This window comes from Achroia grisella, unplaced genomic scaffold (genome assembly GCF_030625045.1).
Source record: "Achroia grisella isolate CSIRO2021 unplaced genomic scaffold, CSIRO_AGI_Agris_v1 utg1240, whole genome shotgun sequence".
Taxonomy (NCBI): Eukaryota; Metazoa; Arthropoda; class Insecta; order Lepidoptera; family Pyralidae; genus Achroia; species Achroia grisella.
Window position 1 is genome coordinate 549,545 of NW_026712603.1, and position 19,026 is coordinate 568,570.

At 33.3% G+C, this 19,026-nt stretch overlaps 1 protein-coding gene across 1 annotated transcript; it reads right to left on the reverse strand.

Annotated features, from left to right (window-relative positions):
* Window positions 1-11,519: 11,519 nt before the first annotated feature.
* On the reverse strand, window positions 11,520-13,615 carry LOC131854595 (ras-related protein Rab-30-like). The gene is made up of 3 exons (XM_059205716.1): window positions 13,414-13,615; window positions 12,268-12,419; window positions 11,520-11,789 (listed from the first exon to the last, which is right to left on the reverse strand). The coding sequence occupies exons 1-3, from the start codon at window positions 13,613-13,615 to the stop codon at window positions 11,688-11,690; spliced, it is 456 nt and encodes a 151-aa protein (XP_059061699.1). The 3' UTR covers window positions 11,520-11,687.
* Between the last annotated feature and the right edge of the window lie 5,411 nt (window positions 13,616-19,026).

Sequence of the window (19,026 nt, forward strand, 5' to 3'; positions counted from 1 at the left end):
GCACCCAGTACTGGTGCATAATAATGAACGAATGCAATGTAATGTCTGAGTAATAACTGACTCCCAAGCACTTATAGGTAGCTTAAGAGACATAAGTGATAGTTGAATAGTTTTCCAAATAATCCCATTATAACGCTCTGTTTGGCCATTTCCTTGAGGATTATAAGGTGATGAATAACTTGTAGCTACTCCTAAGCTACATAAAAATTCCTTTAATTCTGATGAGACAAAGGATGTTCCTCGATCAGAATGCACAAAGGTGGGTACTCCAAAGATTGCAAATAATTGAGTTAATTTTCTTTTAACGGTTTCAGCTGTTAAATCTGGACATGGAAAGGCAAATGGGAAACGAGAATATTCGTCTACTACAGTTAGAATATACTTATTTTGAGTTCTACTTGGAAGAGGCCCCTTAAAGTCCATTGAAATTCGCTCAAATGGTGTAGTAGCCTTTATTAAAGTCCCAGAAGATTTTATGAATCTAGGTTTAATTTCAGCACATACGGGACATAATGTATTTATGCGTTTGATTTCTTCAACAGAAAAGGGCAAATTTTTAGTTCTTACCCAATGTACCATCCGTGTAATACCCGGGTGACAAAGACTGTTATGTAAATCCATTAATGAATTTCTCGATGTCGAAGCTATGACAGTATTTGCTCGTGACAATGCGTCGGCCACGACATTTTCTCTTCCCGGTCGATATATGATGTCAAAGTTGTAACTACTTAATTCAAGACGCCAACGCTGTATCTTCTCATTTTTGATCTTTGATGTATGTTGCTGGTTAAACATGAATGATATAGAACGTTGATCTGTAATCAGTTTGAATGTTCGTCCTATTAGTAATTGTCTCCATTTTCTCAAACTTTCTACAATTGCCGAGGCCTCCTTTTCAAGAGCAGGGTGACCCCTTTCGGTAGCAGAAAGTGTTCTTGAAAAGAAAGCTACTGGCCGACCTTCTTGAGATAACGTAGCTGCAATAGCGTAATCTGAAGCGTCAGTTTCTACAGTCATTTGTATGCCGCTTTCAATAGCAGCTACTGTAGATTTAGCTATCTCTATTTTAAGATCTTCAAATGCTTTTATAGCGTCCTCCGTAAGCGGAAATGTATTATGATTGACAAATGGTTGTATTTTGTATGAGAATTTAGGAATCCATTTAGCATAGTGCGCAAACATACCTAGTGCTCGTCGCAAAGAAACAGAATCAGTAGGAATTGGTAGTTCTAGGAGAGGGCGTAAACGTTCCGGATCAGGTTTAATCACTCCGTTACATATGTTGTATCCCAGAAGATTTATAGTAGTCTTTGAAAATTCACTTTTTGTCACGTTTAATGTAAGATTATATTTTGTAGAAATTTCTTCAAATTTTTTAAGTTTTTCATCGTGATCAGTCTGATTTATCCCACAAATCGTGATATCATCGAGATAAGCATAAACTCCTTCTAATTGCTCTGATTTTATGATATTATTAATTGCACGTTGAAATGCGGCCACTCCATTGGTGACACCAAACGGAATTCGTCGAAACTGATATAAATTTCCTCCTGCTTCGAAGGCAGTATATGATTTTTCGCTTTCCAATATAGGTACTTGATGATAGGCGCTTTTAAGGTCTATTTTACTGAATATTTTATGTTTAGATACCTTAGCTATAACATCTTCAATAGAAGGGAGTGGATATGCATCTAATAAAGTAAATCTATTTATTGTTTGTGAATAATCTATAACCATACGTTTTTTATGGTGTTCACTACTAGTAACAAGGACTTGTGCTCGCCATGGAGACTGACTAGGTTCAATTATTTTATCTTTTAATAACTTTTGTATCTCTTCATCTATAAATTTTTGATCCATCTCTGACTGTTTCCTAGATCGAATTGCAATAGGTTTCTCGAAAGGTAGTAAATTACTGAATAAGCTAACAGGTTTTATTTTGGCTTCTATAAGAGTACATAATTGAAGCGAGGGTTTAAAACCACCAAATTGCATTTCTAATGATTTATGTTCACTTAACATATCATGACCGAGAATAACATCAGAACATAATCCTTCCATCACCATAAGATTGACTTCCACCTTTTGTTTTTGTATTTCTATAGTTAATGCACATCTGCTTTTTACATGTGATATAAGGTTTGACTTGGCCATTGTTATCTTTTGGTGATATGGTGTTTCAATTAAATCATAGTGGTTAACCAGTCGTTTGTCAATAAAACTAGCTGTACTGCCTGTATCTATTAGTGCTCTAGCCATAATTTTGTTATTGATAATAATAGGAACAGTCGCTTTACTTAAATCTGCAGCAGATAGTATGCAGGAGAGTGTTTCGATTGACTGATTTTCGTTGGAGGTAGCTGCGTTGCGTTGAGATTTATTTCGACAGACTTTAGCAAAATGACCCCTCTTACCACATGAAAGACACGTTGAACTGGCTGCTGGACAGAATCTTCGTGGATGTCTTTTTCTCCACAAAAGTAACAAGACTCAAACGTATTTCTATAATTTGGTGTTGCAGCAACGGTGACATCAGTATTCTTATTGTCAGCAGACATAGAATCCTTTAAAACTGGAATATTAGAACAGTTATTTGTATTATTTATTACAGGATTAGTGTCACGTAGATAATTCTGATTATGAATTTCTGCTAACTCCAGTGATTGAGCTTGCTGGAAGGCCGCATCTAGGGTTAAAGTACTATTTTCTAACAGTCTTTGACGTATTACAGGTGACACCAGTCCGCCTATGAAAGCGTCTCTTATGTATTCACTTTCATTCTGTTCTGCTGTAACTTTATGGAAGTTACATTCTTTCGACAATAGTTTAAGAGCTTGTATATATTGATGAACTGACTCACCGGATTGCTGATATCGCTTCATAAGACGATGTCTTGAATAGATTTCGTTTACAGGTTTTGTAAATAATTGATTTAATTTAAGAATCGCTGTAGTGTAGTTGTTACATTCTTTGATATGTGCATAAAGAATCGGCGATAAGTAATTGACGAGTACTTGGTATTGCTGCTCTGGAGTAATAGGATTATCCTTAGTATTTATAGCACTAATAAAATTCTCAAAAGTTTGTTTCCAATGTATCCATAGCGGAGATTGATCAATATTTGCTGACGGATCTGCATCGAATCTTTCGGGTCTTAGATACTTATCCATTATAGATTATAAGTAATTTTTAGTTTATTAAATTGATATGAATATAGTATTGAATTATTAATTAAAACTAGATTTACCCATTATTAGGCTTTAATAAACTAAAAATTGTACACGACTATTTGACAGATAAAATGTAACTAAAATCTTCTTCTTATATTTAATGGCTTCACGACAGTCATCATATCAAATTCTACTGGTGCCCCGCCATCGCAAACGGAATACCAATGTATTCCGGTATGTATTTTTTAATGGATGACAAGATATTGGCGGGTCCGCCAATATCTTGTCATCCATTAAAAAATATGTAATCCGAAAATTTGCATTGCACTGTAAATATTTATGTAGCAAATTTTTCTAAATATCATTTAACAAATAATAATGTAAGAGAAATAAAAGAAAATTTCTGTATCGAAAGTGATCATTTATTTATGCGAGTATTACAATAATTCCGTTTCTTTGGTGAGAATTAATTCATTATCAAAAACATTTAAGTAGGTAGGAATGTATTTTCAGATCCAATGATGCCGTGTGGCACGTAATGTCCAAATATACTCAACACTGATTCTTATGCTGTTACAATACGGTATACATTGCCGTGACATAAACACGTAACGCCAGCACTCATTATTTGCAATTCTTGACAACAAAATTACATTCTAAGCACATTGGTACTGGTGCAAAATGCATTAACAGGATTTACGTTCTTGGGATACTTAAGTACATTTTTATTATTTTCTAAATAGAAAAAGTTAACATTAAAAGCGTAAGACAAATATAATCATAGACAATGACATTATTTTTCTATTCTGCCTCGTTTAGTCCGAGCGTCGTAACATGGTGTAGGTTAGGGCGATGTATTTTTGTAAAATATGGTTTATTTCTTATTCTTAATCAAATTACCGGACTCTTGTCGGTGAAGCTTTTATCACTTCATGAAAATTAAAAACAACAAAACAATTGGGAGAATGCCTATTATGATATTACACTGAATTTTTACTAAGAATCTCATTAAGACAATTATTTTACTGGAGTGCTAAAATTATAACTGTCACTGTACCATGCTATAGCGCGGGAATATAGTCAAGTGGCAAACTCTACTGGTAAAAAAATGAGATAGAACAAGACGCCGAATATTGCCGTCTCATATAGTAGTACACTCATAGTGGTAGTGGCAGTAGGTAGATTATTTTGCCACCTGACAGAGATCTACTTCTTTAATCAAAGTACATATGAATTATCCATATCTTTAGTAGAAAAGACCAATATATTCAGATTTGAAATAAGCTGTTAGCTGCTGTATTAATAATCAATGTTAAACATTTGAGCTTTTCTACTAGAAATATACTTTGTCTAGAGTATGGATTGTTACTTTGTCTATACAAGATAGAAGAAGATATTAATCAATCCGGTGGGTCCTTTTCAAGTCCACTGTATAATAAAAAACGATAAAACATAATATATAAATTCGTGTCATTTCAAGATTGTACAGCGTATTTCATCATAAAATGCTAAAGACATGAGTGAAGCAAACATGTTATCACATTAATTTATTAGAGTTAGTTAAAATGAAACAGGGCCTTGATTATATAACGCTGTTGCAATGGTTTCTACTTTCTAACTTATTGATATTAAAAAACGTTCAATTATGTAACATTTCACGGTTGTTTACAATTGTACACTATACAAACGGGATATTTACCGTGATTTTTCCCGATATTTCTCGACGATTGACCAGCTCGTGACCAGGGGCTTCATACAACTTTTTCTAACAATTCTCAATTGTAACAGATTAAAGGAGATTTGTGATCTGTGTGTCTTTTGTAAGGACCATTACACAGTTGCAATTGCGAACTGTGCAATTTTCAAATGTTTCTTTATAGGATATGATTTTATTTATTTTATATGAAAATTGTTAATAAGGTCGTTACATAATGAAGCAGAGGACTATTGTTTTAATACTACGACGGTGGCAAATAACCATAAGGTCCATCTAGTAAACGATTATTGTAGCCTATGGACGGCTGAAACATCAGTGTCACATGCGTGTTGCCAACCGTTAAGAAATCATAATACCCTTCTTGAAAAGTTGTTTTTCAAAAGGTTCTTAAGATTTCCATGCTGTAAATTCTCGAGGAAACCTCGACAGGTAGTTCATTCCACAATCCAAGTGTTGAAAATCTAAGTGATGGATTCCCTTTCGATGGTAAGTAATGCGGTAAAGGGTAGCCGTAGGCATCATATAACGTAATTACCGTATATATCCCGTTTATATAAACAAATATATGAACCATTTCTTAGCATCAGTATTGTACATCATTGTGTGTTGACACATAATTTTAATTAACATTCATATTTCAACATTTAAATAATAATACAAAAACAATCTCACATCAAAGTGCTATTAATAATTATTAGTGTGATGTTTAGTAAAAAAATCAATAATAAATTCCCAAAAATAGACACCTAAAAACGATAATAATAAATATATTGTTAACGCTAAGTTAAATATAACAAATTGCTGAAATACTACGTAGTTGTGATACATTTCATTGCACTTAACATTCATTGCACGTTTAACCCCGATACACATAGATGTGTGTATTTTTTTTATGAATGATAATGGAATGGTGCACCCCCCTGCGCTAATGGTTTACGGTGGCGGGGCACAAGTGGAGGATGATAAGATGAGCATGTGGTCAGGTCAGTTTGCCCATCGTTATTAAATAAACAGGAATTAAACACGATTGTTTCCGCGTGGAGATCGACCTAATATGGTACATTGCTACCAATTCTAACTGACAATTCTCTTCCCCACAGATGAGTGTATTTACTCATATGTTTAAAGTCCGTGTGTCTGTCTGGTAGTATTGTACAACACTTCACAAATAGACTAATTCTGGAGGGAAGGGGATTGTTAGTAATGTGGACTAATGACAAATTACTAGCAAAGTACCATGTCACTGTAACTGGTAACTGTGTCCCATAGAAACCATCATGATAAATTTTTGGTGAATTTATCACGATAGGCTACACTGAGCTGACCTTATGTTCTTTATCATCTTCCACTGGTGCCCCGACAGCGTATAACGTTAGCGCAGGCGAGTGCACCATTCCCTTATCATCCATTAAAAAATATATTTTTAATTAAAGTTACGCAATGGCAAAAACTGCTTCCTAAGTTGTATAATATTCTGTAAAATGTGTCGGGGCTTATTTTTAAATAATAATACTAGTAAAATAATACTTGCAATGCAACTAAACCCTTTTTTTGCATAATTCGATTGTATAAACATCCTCGTCATTTTTATAATACAATTAGGAACTGTGTTTTTTTGTTTTTATATAAAAAAATAACTTTAAAAATTAAATTATAATTAAAATAAGATCGTAAGTGAAGATGATCGTAAGACAAGATTGTATATCCTATATTTAAAAGAATCCCACATTTCGACACTATTAACATTAAAACTTGGAAACTCATTTATTCTGCCACATTTAATGTATGGATGTAATATTGTGCCACGGATATCTTGACCGTTCATATATATTTCGTTGTCATGTGTAGTGAGCAAAAGATAAATCAAATTACAAAAGAGGTCTCATTAAGAGAGTACGTACTGTAGTGCGATGCATACAAAACATGCGTTACAAATATTATCTACATTTATATAGCACGTTTTGTGACGTTATACAGAATAAGCCAACTAACATTCTGATTGCTTAAAGGAAAACTGACTGAATCAGTCAGTTTTCCTTTAAGCAATTTTAGAATTTATTCACCTAACTCAAGAACTAATAATTAATTATTACTAATAATTGTTATCATATTGGATTATTCACACGAATAATCGTATTCCAACAATTCCAAAAAAACACGTTGGAAACATAATTGAGTTTTCATAAATATCACACTATCGACCCTCTCTCCCTTGGTGTTTGACGAAGTTTATGAATGCAACATAACTTGTAACTGCGGTAGGTCGAGATCGTTGCATTAATTTACTAACTTTTATGTATTACTATAAACTATACAACAAAATAGTATTTCAGCAAATTTACAACCTACACATAGTCTAGTTAACCATTTCACAAGGCGGCTAATGTACGCTAAAGGTCCGAGTACATACCTAATAACAAAACGGCTAATATTAATACAGTTGTTACAGTGTCAAAAATGAATTTTGTTTCAATTTCGAGGAGGACAGGGAAGGCAATTGTGGCTCTGAGTTGATAGATTTAACTGAAATGATGAGTAAAGTATAAGTTTGTTTAACATACACTTCTTTTAAATTAAATCTGCTAATTTACTTCTTTGCTACGTGTAAAATTCGAAAATATCACACGTGACCAACTAATGCCACACACATTTGTCATTTAAGAATCTTTTAATTTCATAATCGTCTTTGGCTTCGTAAGTATCTTTTTAAGTACTGCAATTCACACAGAATATTAATAATATTAATTCATATGCATGTTAGTTTATAAGGTATTTATAATATATGCCATGAGACTGAAATAATAAATAAAATAAATAGAATCAAAAGAGCATTAGTTACCTTCCCTTTACATGTTTTAACCTATAGGACATAGCAAATAAGCCGCACAGTCATAACCAACTCGTATATAGACAAACATCATGGACCGTACATAGCTAAATCTATTATTACATAAATTGTATTTTTATTCTGTGGTATACAGGAAATCAGTGTTTGCATAAAATGCATTTTTACTCTGTGGTAAGGGGTAATCGTAACTTGCATCCTAAGGAGAAAGTTTTTATCAATTTATGAAACTAAACTTTCTACAAGAAGTAAATGCATAAATGAAAATAATTTTCAAATAGCTGGCTTTTACATCATAACAAAAATGTGGGTGAGTGTGCACTCCAAACCCGCGGAAGGACTCATGGAGCGGCTGAAGGCCAACTCCTGCATGACGGATACGACTTTAGTCTGAGGGCAGGGGTAGGGAACTAGGGATTTGAACCTCGGTACAGACTGTTGTCATTTCGATCTCCGTTGAATTGGACGGGGGATAGAGAGGGGATTAGAGTAACGTCCATGATGTCCCCCAATACGTTGCTATTCCTTAGGACTACCTTAGCTATACCTACATATCCTCCACCTACAGCCAAATATTTAAGCAAGTAAGTCTATATTGGTCACATTAACACTATACAATTGGCATTGATATGCAAAAATATGGTTCTGAAAACTACACTAAAGTGAATTGACTCTAAATATAAATTAGGTTTAATTCTACAATATAAATAGTTTTTACACAGGGCACAGGTAATGTATTTTATCGATATCTGTATTTATACCTATATGAATTATTTAGGAGTTTCTGTAGCTATATCGTATCAAACATACTAGTAATATAGTTTGTACAATATTTTGTATCTGTAACCTGCACCCCCCCATAGTATTCCGGGGGGGTCCATATTAATACCGGGCCTAGTGTGGACGTCCATTCAACATGGGCCACTCAGCACCAGGACTCCCAACCTCAAAGCATCCTCCGAGTAGCCGGATTACAGGAGACGCCACGCTTACAGATACAAAAGACTGGGATTCGGTTAGTGTCTGTAATATATCCATATATTAAATCGATAAAACAGAATATCTGTGCTAGTGACGTCCCCACTATTAAACTTAAGGCAAGCCCTGTCTTAGATATTTATAATAATTGTCCCATACCCAAGTTAAAATAGCCAATTATAGAAACTAGTGATCGTTTAGTGCTTGAAATACGACCATAATTTACATTATATGTTTGAACATTATTAAGGTTCTATTGAATCCAAAGACTATTAAACAATGGAGTAAAGGATATACGTGCATATCAAATACATGGTACAATAGTGTTTGTAATGTTTTCTTATTAGTTTTAATGTATTTTTATGCACAATTAAAAATATATGAGCATTCTGCACTTCTCTATATAAACTATAAGTGTGCAAAATTTCATACTTTTCCGTCCGAGCAATTTTAGAAAAAAAGGGGTATAAAGTTTTTGCTTCAGTATATACTGTTTTTTGATGGCGATTGAATACATATAGGTATATATATCTCCACATCATTTCATTCCTATTCACATATTTTCTATGAATATTATAGAACTCAAGTTTTCAATAGAAGCTTGCCTTACAGAACTTGAGTTTTCAGACTTCAATACGGGCTTGCCTTATAGGTACGTCACTGCCAACGTCGTGTGTTACAAACTTAAATAACATTAATGACACTGTTACAACACTAAAGCACTTAAAGCGAGTGGAATGACCTCGATACTACGAAATACAAAGTATGTCGTGTTTCTGTAAGGATGTCATAGTCTCATAATGGCAACCCTGGAGTTAACGCTTTCAAATTAAATCAATCACAGATAGAATTTTAGTAGATAACTGAAGGTAATTACAACGAGACATAAAACATTTACAAACCAATCTGAATACCTATCGCTTTTAAGCGGTATTGAATCGTATTTATCCTAATAATATTATAAACGCATAAGTTTAAATATATTGATGATTGTTACTCTTTCACGCAAAAACTATTAAACGGATTTTAATGAAACTTTACAGTAACATAGCTTATGCATCAGAATAACACACAGGCTATATTTTATATTGAAATTTAACGCGAGTGAAACCGCGGGCAAAAATAGAATAATAATACTAATTAGGGTAAGACCTGTCTGTTTGAAGGCTTTGCCCCGTTTAGTTAAATGGGAGATATACAATATAAGGGAGATATAAATGTTATTTATGTTTAATTAACAGTCTAAAAATAAGTTTCAAGTTTTAAAAATGACGATACTTCCATACGAGCTTTCATCTCCCGTTTCAACCTATATGTCGCATTAAAAAGCCTGTCTCAGGTCTGGACTATCTGTGTGCCAAATTTCATTTTAATCGTTTCAGTAGATTTGGCGTAAAAGCGCGACAGGAAGTTACTTTCGCATTTATAATATTAGTAACGTTATTGCCTGTCAAACTGTTCATTTAAACATAATATTTCTCGTTATAAGCACACTTCAATTAACTACAACTTCATCACTACCTACTACCTCAGAACAACAACGAAACAGCTACACATAACTACATCACTATCGCACCTAATTTAGTAAGAAAAATTAAAAAATATAAAAGTATTTACATTGCACGAAAAAAAATGTATATTATTATAAAAATTGCGTTTAAAAAGTAAACAAAGCGCTTACAGCTATAATTAACGAGTACACCGTCGTACATTCACAGCGGTGGAACAGACAAATACATTGTATTGTCTAATTTTTACCTTGCAAGTCTATCACATTTCGACAATAGTAATAGCAAATATTCCATCAGTTAGCAAACTAGGACAATACTTTATATTCGTAATAAATTTAATTTAAACAGTACCTCAGTTAACTGGCTTTGAAACAGACTCTTTTAGGATAAAAAATCGTAGGTTACTATTAATTTATTACATTTCAATGACCTGTCCAAACTAAATCAAACTAGAAATATATATTAGGCGAGTTTTTTTACTATTACCATATTTTTTATTCACGGTAAATATATTTTAAGCAGTACCTGAGACACCGTAATGAGTGATTTAAAAGTCTAAAATGTCCTTGTAGGATAAAAAAAATTATAGGACATTATTTTTATCTGTCATACATTTAAAGCCGAATTTCATGAATTCTGGAATATAAAAAGCTATACTCTCAATCACCTGTCCAATTTAAATGAAATCAGAGAGATCTATTATAGGGAGTTTTTCTATTACCGTATTTTTCATTCGCGGTAAATATGTTTATACAATACCTAAGTACTTTTTTCTATTATACATATAAAATCGAATTGCACGAATTCTAGAATAGTTATATGCTCATTATTTATATTATTAACTGAGTCTTAACACGAATAATTTTATGGTAAATAAATCCTACCTATCTCGATTATAATTATTCATGTGTTTGGGTCTTACCCAGTTAATAATATAAATAATGTATATTAAAAACGAGAGTTTTACAATAGTTATATTCTCAATCACCTGTCCAAACTAAACTTTATTAGAAAGAGCTATTGCGGGTACTTTTTCACTATACTACCGTTACTTTCATATGGTCCATGTTAAAACCATTTGATTATTATAAAGGTTTACATTGCATTGTTAAAGTCCCCCACATGATGACATTATTACAGAAACACATATAACGCCTTATTCATAAAAAAAGTAAAACAAAAAAATTATATTTCTAGAACCATTTTAAAATTAACTTTTTTATATATAAAAAAAATATTAAATCCTTTTACAATAATTGGCGAAGATATGGCGCAATATATACAAAAAAAGTCGAAAAAACTAGCTATTCCTTTTTTGAAAAGGACTAAAATTTTAAATATATTAAATAACTTCTACACGTCTTTTGCTGTAGAACTCCAAGACAAAAAAAAAAGTTTTACATTTTTATGAATAAGGAATCTAATCATTATAAATAATAAAAATCAATGAGATAAATTCGTTAGGTTTACGAGCGCAGACAGCACGAAGTGTCACCGACTGAGGTGGTCTTCCCGTTGATGGGTCCTAAACTGCCGTCGTATTTTGGTAGCTCCTTGCATTTTGCTTGCTGAAACAATGATACCAGGATTTAAATTCCTATTTCTTATATTCCTTAACGTTCACTGTCTCTACAGTTGTTTCAAACGCACCAGGCGTTTGTACATTTGACTATGAGTTATCTTTTTACTAGCTGAGCCGCGCAACTTTGTCTGCGTCACGTTTATTTGACATTTATTATATTCATATCAACGATTGTCAATTTAATATCCTTAGACAATTCACACGGCGTTATCTAACCCCGAGCTGAGTAGAACTGGGTACTAGACTATGGATACAAAACATAGATACGTTTTTTGTAAATACATACATAATATATTCATGGATACAATTTTCACCATTAGCGGTGTACTAAACTGTCAGACCAACGAGCCGCCAATTATGTTCTTATTTTGATATCTCACCCCGCCTACCTCGTCTGGAGACGCACTATAATCAAGCATTCGCCATTATTCATCGCCATTCGTCATAACATCCAATGCATATACCTCCATCAGTTCGACAGCTATCTCCATAAACAGTCGCTCCACATTCTCAGCCTCCTTTGCTGAAGTTTCCAGGAAGTACATGCCGTGCCGCTGAGCGAAGTCCTCGCCGATATGCCTCGGTATCTCCCTGTCTTCTCTGTCTGTTTTATTACCTGTTGAACACATGCATTTTTTAGTGTTTGTGTGTATAAGTTGGAGTGTGTGTGCATATGCGTGTTGTTATGTTCCTTACTCTTCAGGTAATGCTTTCAGATGTCAAATACACAGTATATTTTTCGATTAATATAAAGAAGATATAAAAAAACTTCCATTTCTAAAGATAAAAACTTTTCTTATTACTATTCAATGATTCTGCGGCATTACTACATTGAGCCATTTAATTTTTTTAAATTAACATGGTGACAATAACGTTATGTCATGAAACTATAGACAAGTTTCATTATCAGTTGTTGTTTTATTATCAGTTACCTTGTCTCACCCCACACTCCAACTTATACCCATCAGAAAAACAATCCGCCCATTTAATGATGTTAATTTGGTTATCATACCAGTAACATATAAATATAAATAGAAATAACAAAATTATTTTTATTTTATTGGGGGGTTTGGGCTATTACCAGGTGCAATGACCTGTAATACTGCGATCTGTATAGATCTATTGTGCTCGTCCATTTTCAAAGCTCGCTACCTAGACCCGTAAAGGACAAGAATTGAAGGATATTCTTAGGAGCTTGGTTTTTATCTCCTCAGAATAGTGTATACTTTCCAAAGGAGATATTTCGTTTATGCATTAGAGGGCTACAGCCACATAGGATGTGCAGTGGCATCTCCTCTTCTGCTTGGCAAAATCTGCAGGTTGATGTTAAGCTAAAGCCTAATTTCGCCATGTGCTTATTCAGCTTGCAGTGTCCAGTGAGGGCCCTAGTCATGATGCATATATTGTTTTTACTCAATAGTAGAAGTCTATTAGGAGTATTGATTCGAGTAGCCCGTTATTAAGGCTTTTGAATGTACTAATCCTGGCGTATTCTGCCAATCATTAAGTGCTTCTCGTTTAGTTATTATTTTGAGATGTCCTAGTTTTAGGCAACAAGGCAAATAACACAATACAAGTCATTACGTAAAAAAAAGATAAGTAACACTCACCCACTAATATCCTAAGCACTTTATTATTAGCATACTCTTCAATCTCTCGCAGCCAATCAGGCAAGCAATCAAATGTGGGCTGGCAAGATATGTCATACACCAATATGAGAGCATGTGCTGATCTGTAGTAGCTCTGTGTTATAGATCTGAACCTCTCTTGACCAGCTGTGTCCCATATTTGCAACTGAAAAATAAACTTCATTAAGACACATAAAAAAAGCAACTTCATCCGCATGGAATCTAACTTTATTTTTCTAAAATAAAAGTAGCCTAAGTTACTCATTACATCAGCTACCTGCCAAAAAAAATAGTCCCATCAAAATTAGTCCAGCCATTTCAGAGATTAGCCATAACAGACACAGATAGACAGACAAAAATTGTAAAAAGTGTTATTTTGTATGTATCATATTTATATTCATATGCATGTAGTAAAAAACGGATACTTCAATTTTTTTTATATGTATAGATGACAACAGAATGGTATGTTCTGGTGGGTCACAAGTGGATGATGATAGAATGAATATAAATAGTCTGACCTCTTAGTGCATTATGACAAATTCAACACTAATTCATTTGAATCTAAAGAGGCCTACATCATAACAGTCATAAGTTTAACACAATATTTGTAGTTTTTAGATGGATTCTAAACTTTGTTTCATATCATTTGAAAATTTTAAGAGTTCCTTTGTTTACAAAGGAACTGTTAAAATTTCTTGTCATATTTATAGTTAAGTGAACTATATGTTTACTTGTATATTGAGTGTTTTAATGCTAAGCAATTTTTGTGTGAACCAAGTATGTATACAATGTCTGTATTTTGTACGAATCCATCTTTACTAGATTGAGTAGTACAAGTTACATACATTAAGCATGCAGTAGACAACCTGTTCAAGTTAAATACACACAAAAAATATAAAGAACTTGCTGCTTAAATAATCAATAGCACTACAATTACAATTAAAGTATGACCTCTCACTACAAAGGTAATGCATTTTAGCAATGACTGTAGCAAAACCCTATGAGCAATTTTTTTTTCAAGTTATTTTGTTTTTGCCACGTAAAAAACTTCATTAATTCATTCTAACTTAATAAGTTTTCTTCAATTCTTCTATACCTTTTTTAATATGCTGTTTGTATCTGTAGATCTGTAAGTGTAACTGTAGCATCTTAGTTCCTAATCTTAGTGAGTGTACCAATTATGATGCTGTTATTTTTTAATGCCAATGTGATCAATATTGTTCTTAGTTCTAAGAATTTATTCTTTTTTTTGTTTGGAGGCTACTTAAAACGGTTCATTTTATAATTGTTTATACAAAAGTTGTTCCTATAGTTGAAAACTTATTGAATCAAATATTGGAAATAAAGTGGAATAATTATAAACAGCTGTATGACTTTCCCAATTTCGTTATTTTAATGTTACTAATTGACAGTCAGTATTTGTAGTGATACTAGCAAGAATACTGTATGTAGAATAATAGATGAAAGTAATTAAGTAATTCTCATGTAACTCCTAATTAGATAATACAAATGTTTTTTATGCATGAGGTTGGTGAATTAAATTATCATTAACGCAACTTAAGTTCCATTTTCACATCATAAACAAAACATATGGTCATTTCTCATCAAACAGATGATTGGCAAAATGATGCAATATGATGAGCAGAAATAACTAAGTATAGTGTTCACTTATTTGTTATTTATGTCTTCTTGTATGTAAGTTGTTATCGACGTAATATCGGCTCGTTAGCCATAGCTCCACGTCTTTACTCCGCGGCACTTGCGCAGGGAATCCCTTCCCTCTTGCGCACGGCGGTCCGTGTACGCTCGGCTCGAGACGATAGATAATAAACTGCTAGTGTTTCCACATACACTACATCTCTCTCCTTTTTAAGTTTATTTTCTTTTCAAGCATGAATCAATCCACTCTATTAGGTATTTGTTCCTTGGAGGCATGTGTGCTACGTTACACCGATGGTGGACTCATTTTGACACTATACTGCCACACATAAGCCGAATGCCTCTAGTGCGATTGGCCTTTCCAGCGTAACCAGCACCGTGATTTTTCCTCCTCTTTCGAATATAAATTACATTTATATATTAACTCCAATTTACTCTGTGTTTCACATACTTCACCTTTCTTCTTTTATATTTGTTTTCATATAATCGTTATTCCACTTTGTTATTGTGTAATATTATGTAAGATTAGTATAAAGCACTTCTGAAAAAATGTTGTATGTTTATGACCAGAATATCTCTATCATAGTAGTCACTACTTTATATTTTGTAGGTTTAAGGTAAATACTTATATTTTTTTTCATTCTATCTGTCTCATGCAATGTGTTATTTACATGTAGTATTTTTCTTTATCATGTACATTTGAAAACTGATTATCTAAAACACAATCTGGAATTTCTTCAAAACTCCCCACTATTTATTATTATCATTCCATAAAATATTGATGGGTCCTGTGGTGGTATATCAGAATATTATTATTATATCAAGAGTTGCATCAACAATTGCAAACGACTTTCCACTATATTCTGTCTACACATCTGATATCAGTCCATATAGTATTAATTGGGTATAACTATAACCATTCTTCATCGTACCAAAATTATCTCTCTTATCACCTGCATTAATTCAGTGCTAAAATATTAGGAAAGGTTGTCAGACCAGTCTTTGAGCGATCGACATATACCACATATACCACATATATCACCACAGCGACTCTACGTACTCCAGCAATCGTCAATTATATTAGTTATAGAAATTATATTTTCGACCAAAATTAATGTGTGTCCTATGACTTTTGATTTATTATATTTTACTGAATCCGCTCCATTTCACTCCGATAATTAATATGCATTAAAACTGGCAATTTTTTATTACTTATATTCAACCGCAATTTAATGCAACATTCTATCAATTTACCTTTAATGAATAGGACACCATTCATCAATACACAATACAATGCTTGATGACCCCGCCAAAGACAATTTAACACAAACTGGACGTTAATACGCAATTGAATGCTTAACGACCCAGCCAACGCAATTTAATGCAACCTGTCCGCCAATACGCAATTTAATGCTTGACGGCCCAGTCCAACGCAATTTAATGCAATCTGTCCATCAGTTCGCAATTTAATGCCTGATGGCCCAGCCAACGCAATTTAATGCAATCTGTCCATCAGTTCGCAATTTAATGCCTGATGGCCCAGCCAACGCAATTTAATGCAATCTGTCCATCAGTTCGCAATTTAATGCCTGATGGCCCAGCCAACGCAATTTAATGCAACCTGTCCGTCAATACGCAATTTAATGCTTGACGGCCCAGTCTACCTTACCTCTGTAGCTCCTTTTTTAGAATATCAATGCCATTGTCACCGTCATTATAACTCCATTGAACTTCTTAATTCATCCTCTTTAAGTATTGGTTATTAGTATTATGCTCATTGTTTTTCTTCCTTTGCTAATTTCTTTAAGGTCATCCGAGCCAATAGTCAATTTATAAGCAAATCATGGACTCCTGCAAAACACCAAATTTTATAATTATAAGACAATTAAACGCCACTCTTATCCATTTAATTTTCACAATATATACATTTATGACTACTAATATTAAACATATTTCAGATTTATTTACTCCACAAGAATGTCCAGTAAATAATTCTAATCTAAAGTATAGGAATACTAATAGTATCCTCAGAACCACTTTTTTTCCAATAATGTATCGTTAGTAATTGTTACTGTCATGCATCATGGTTTACATTATTATCTAGTAATAATAATAATAATAATTGTGCAGCCATAATATAACGCACCTCATTCACAATAATATACCTCGTATATAACGACTTCCTTGATTTAACTAATTCTTTGTAATCCCTTGGATTTTCCATAAGAATCGATGTAAAATATACCTTTACATTGCGACATTATTATTATTATTTTTTTTTAATTTGGAAAAACACCTCTTTCTAAGGAATTTTCTTAACCCAAAACCTTTATATAATGTTCCCACCAATGGTATGACTCTAACTCTACTTATCTCTTATCTCATAAAATGTGATTCATGTCAGGACATGTTTCGACGTACTTATGTTCGTAGAACAATAATTGTTGTTCGATGGAAAGTAATGTAAAGTTTTGTAAACACTGCTGCTCGTCACTATTATTAAAGATTCAAGTTGAAATAGCTTACGACAGTTTTTTTTTACCTTTTTATAACGAAGTTTAGACCAACGTACCTTCAACATAATAAATCTCAGTTCAACGAATTACTTGATATACTATATATATATATATTTTTTTTTCGATTTGTTTTATCGAGGTTGCACTGTAGTACGTATGTAAAAGTTAAAACACGCTAATTTGTCTAAGCTACCCTGCAATGCGGCCAAAGTATTTAGAGAGCGACCAACACCAGTACTATGACGATAAACAAATACATGTATATATTTTACAACTACTTTTTTTTTTTTTATACTACTATGGTGGCAAACAAGCCTACGGCCCATTTGATGGTAAATGGTTACCGTAGCCTATGGACGCCTGAAGCATCAGGGGTGTCACGTGCGCGTTGCCGACACTTAAGAAACCTTAATATACCCTTTTTGAAAAACCCCATGCTGTAGTCTCGTGAGAAAACCTCGGCAGGAAGTTCATTCCACGATTTAAGTGTACGCGGGAGGAAGCAGGTATCATTTCCTATTAGCTATCTCAAAACTCAAAACCACATTAATACACTTATTTCGCGTATCGCGACACTACACAACTCCAGCCGCAACTGGATTAACTGTCAATTAAAAATGACTCCCCATCGCTCCAACATCCCCGTCACATTCATATAAAACAGCTGTCAGCGCTGTCTGCATGTGATCACAAAACAAATTCTAACTCCATTCCACAGCTACTAAATGCGGTACATTAATGCAATTATGGCTATTATTCCTATTATTTATTCAAGCTTCTTTAAATAAAGAATATTCATATTCTATTCCATGTTCCCGAAACTTCAAAGAATGTAAAAAACATTTTTTTTTTCCACTCTAATAACCCCTTCACTCATCCGCATAATGCATTAGGCGAGTAGGTACAATAATTCAGAACTTAATAGTAGTTCTATTTCATGTAACCATTATTGTGCAATTTCTAATTTACTGGTATTTTTAAATTAGAGAGAATCTTAAATATGATTCCATAAAGACATACTCACCACCACTGTACTATACTATAGCTTATTATTAAAAGTTAATCACTGTCATTGCTGTAAAAATAATAGAATAATTCTATATACATAATTAGGTATCATTTTTCTCGTTCCAGTGTTACTGACTATAGAAACCACACACCGCATACAGAAACAGCACTCCTGTACCTTACATCCGACCATAACTAGCGACACACTTCCTCGCAATATAATAGTCGGCATCTCAACCTCTTGACTACGTTGTTTTTTGTTTTTCTTCAACAAATTCATTAGACACTAAATTCACCAAACCAAAAGATTGCCTTCTAGGTCGCAAGTGTAGATGCGCGCTTCATTTTAACACAAAGCACAAATTGGTAAAAATATGCCAGACAAGTAGATAGGCACCTTGCACTATACGAC

Coding starts and splice junctions, on each gene's coding strand:
- LOC131854595 (XM_059205716.1), bottom strand. CDS start 13,615: ATGAAGTTTATTTTTCAGTTGCAAATATGGGACACAGCTGGTCAAGAG. Junction 12,420..13,413: donor AGTGCTTAGGATATTAGTGG/GTGAGTGTTACT, acceptor TGTGTTCAACAG/GTAATAAAACAGACAGAGAA. Junction 11,790..12,267: donor TAGCTGTCGAACTGATGGAG/GTATATGCATTG, acceptor TCATTGTTTCAG/CAAGCAAAATGCAAGGAGCT.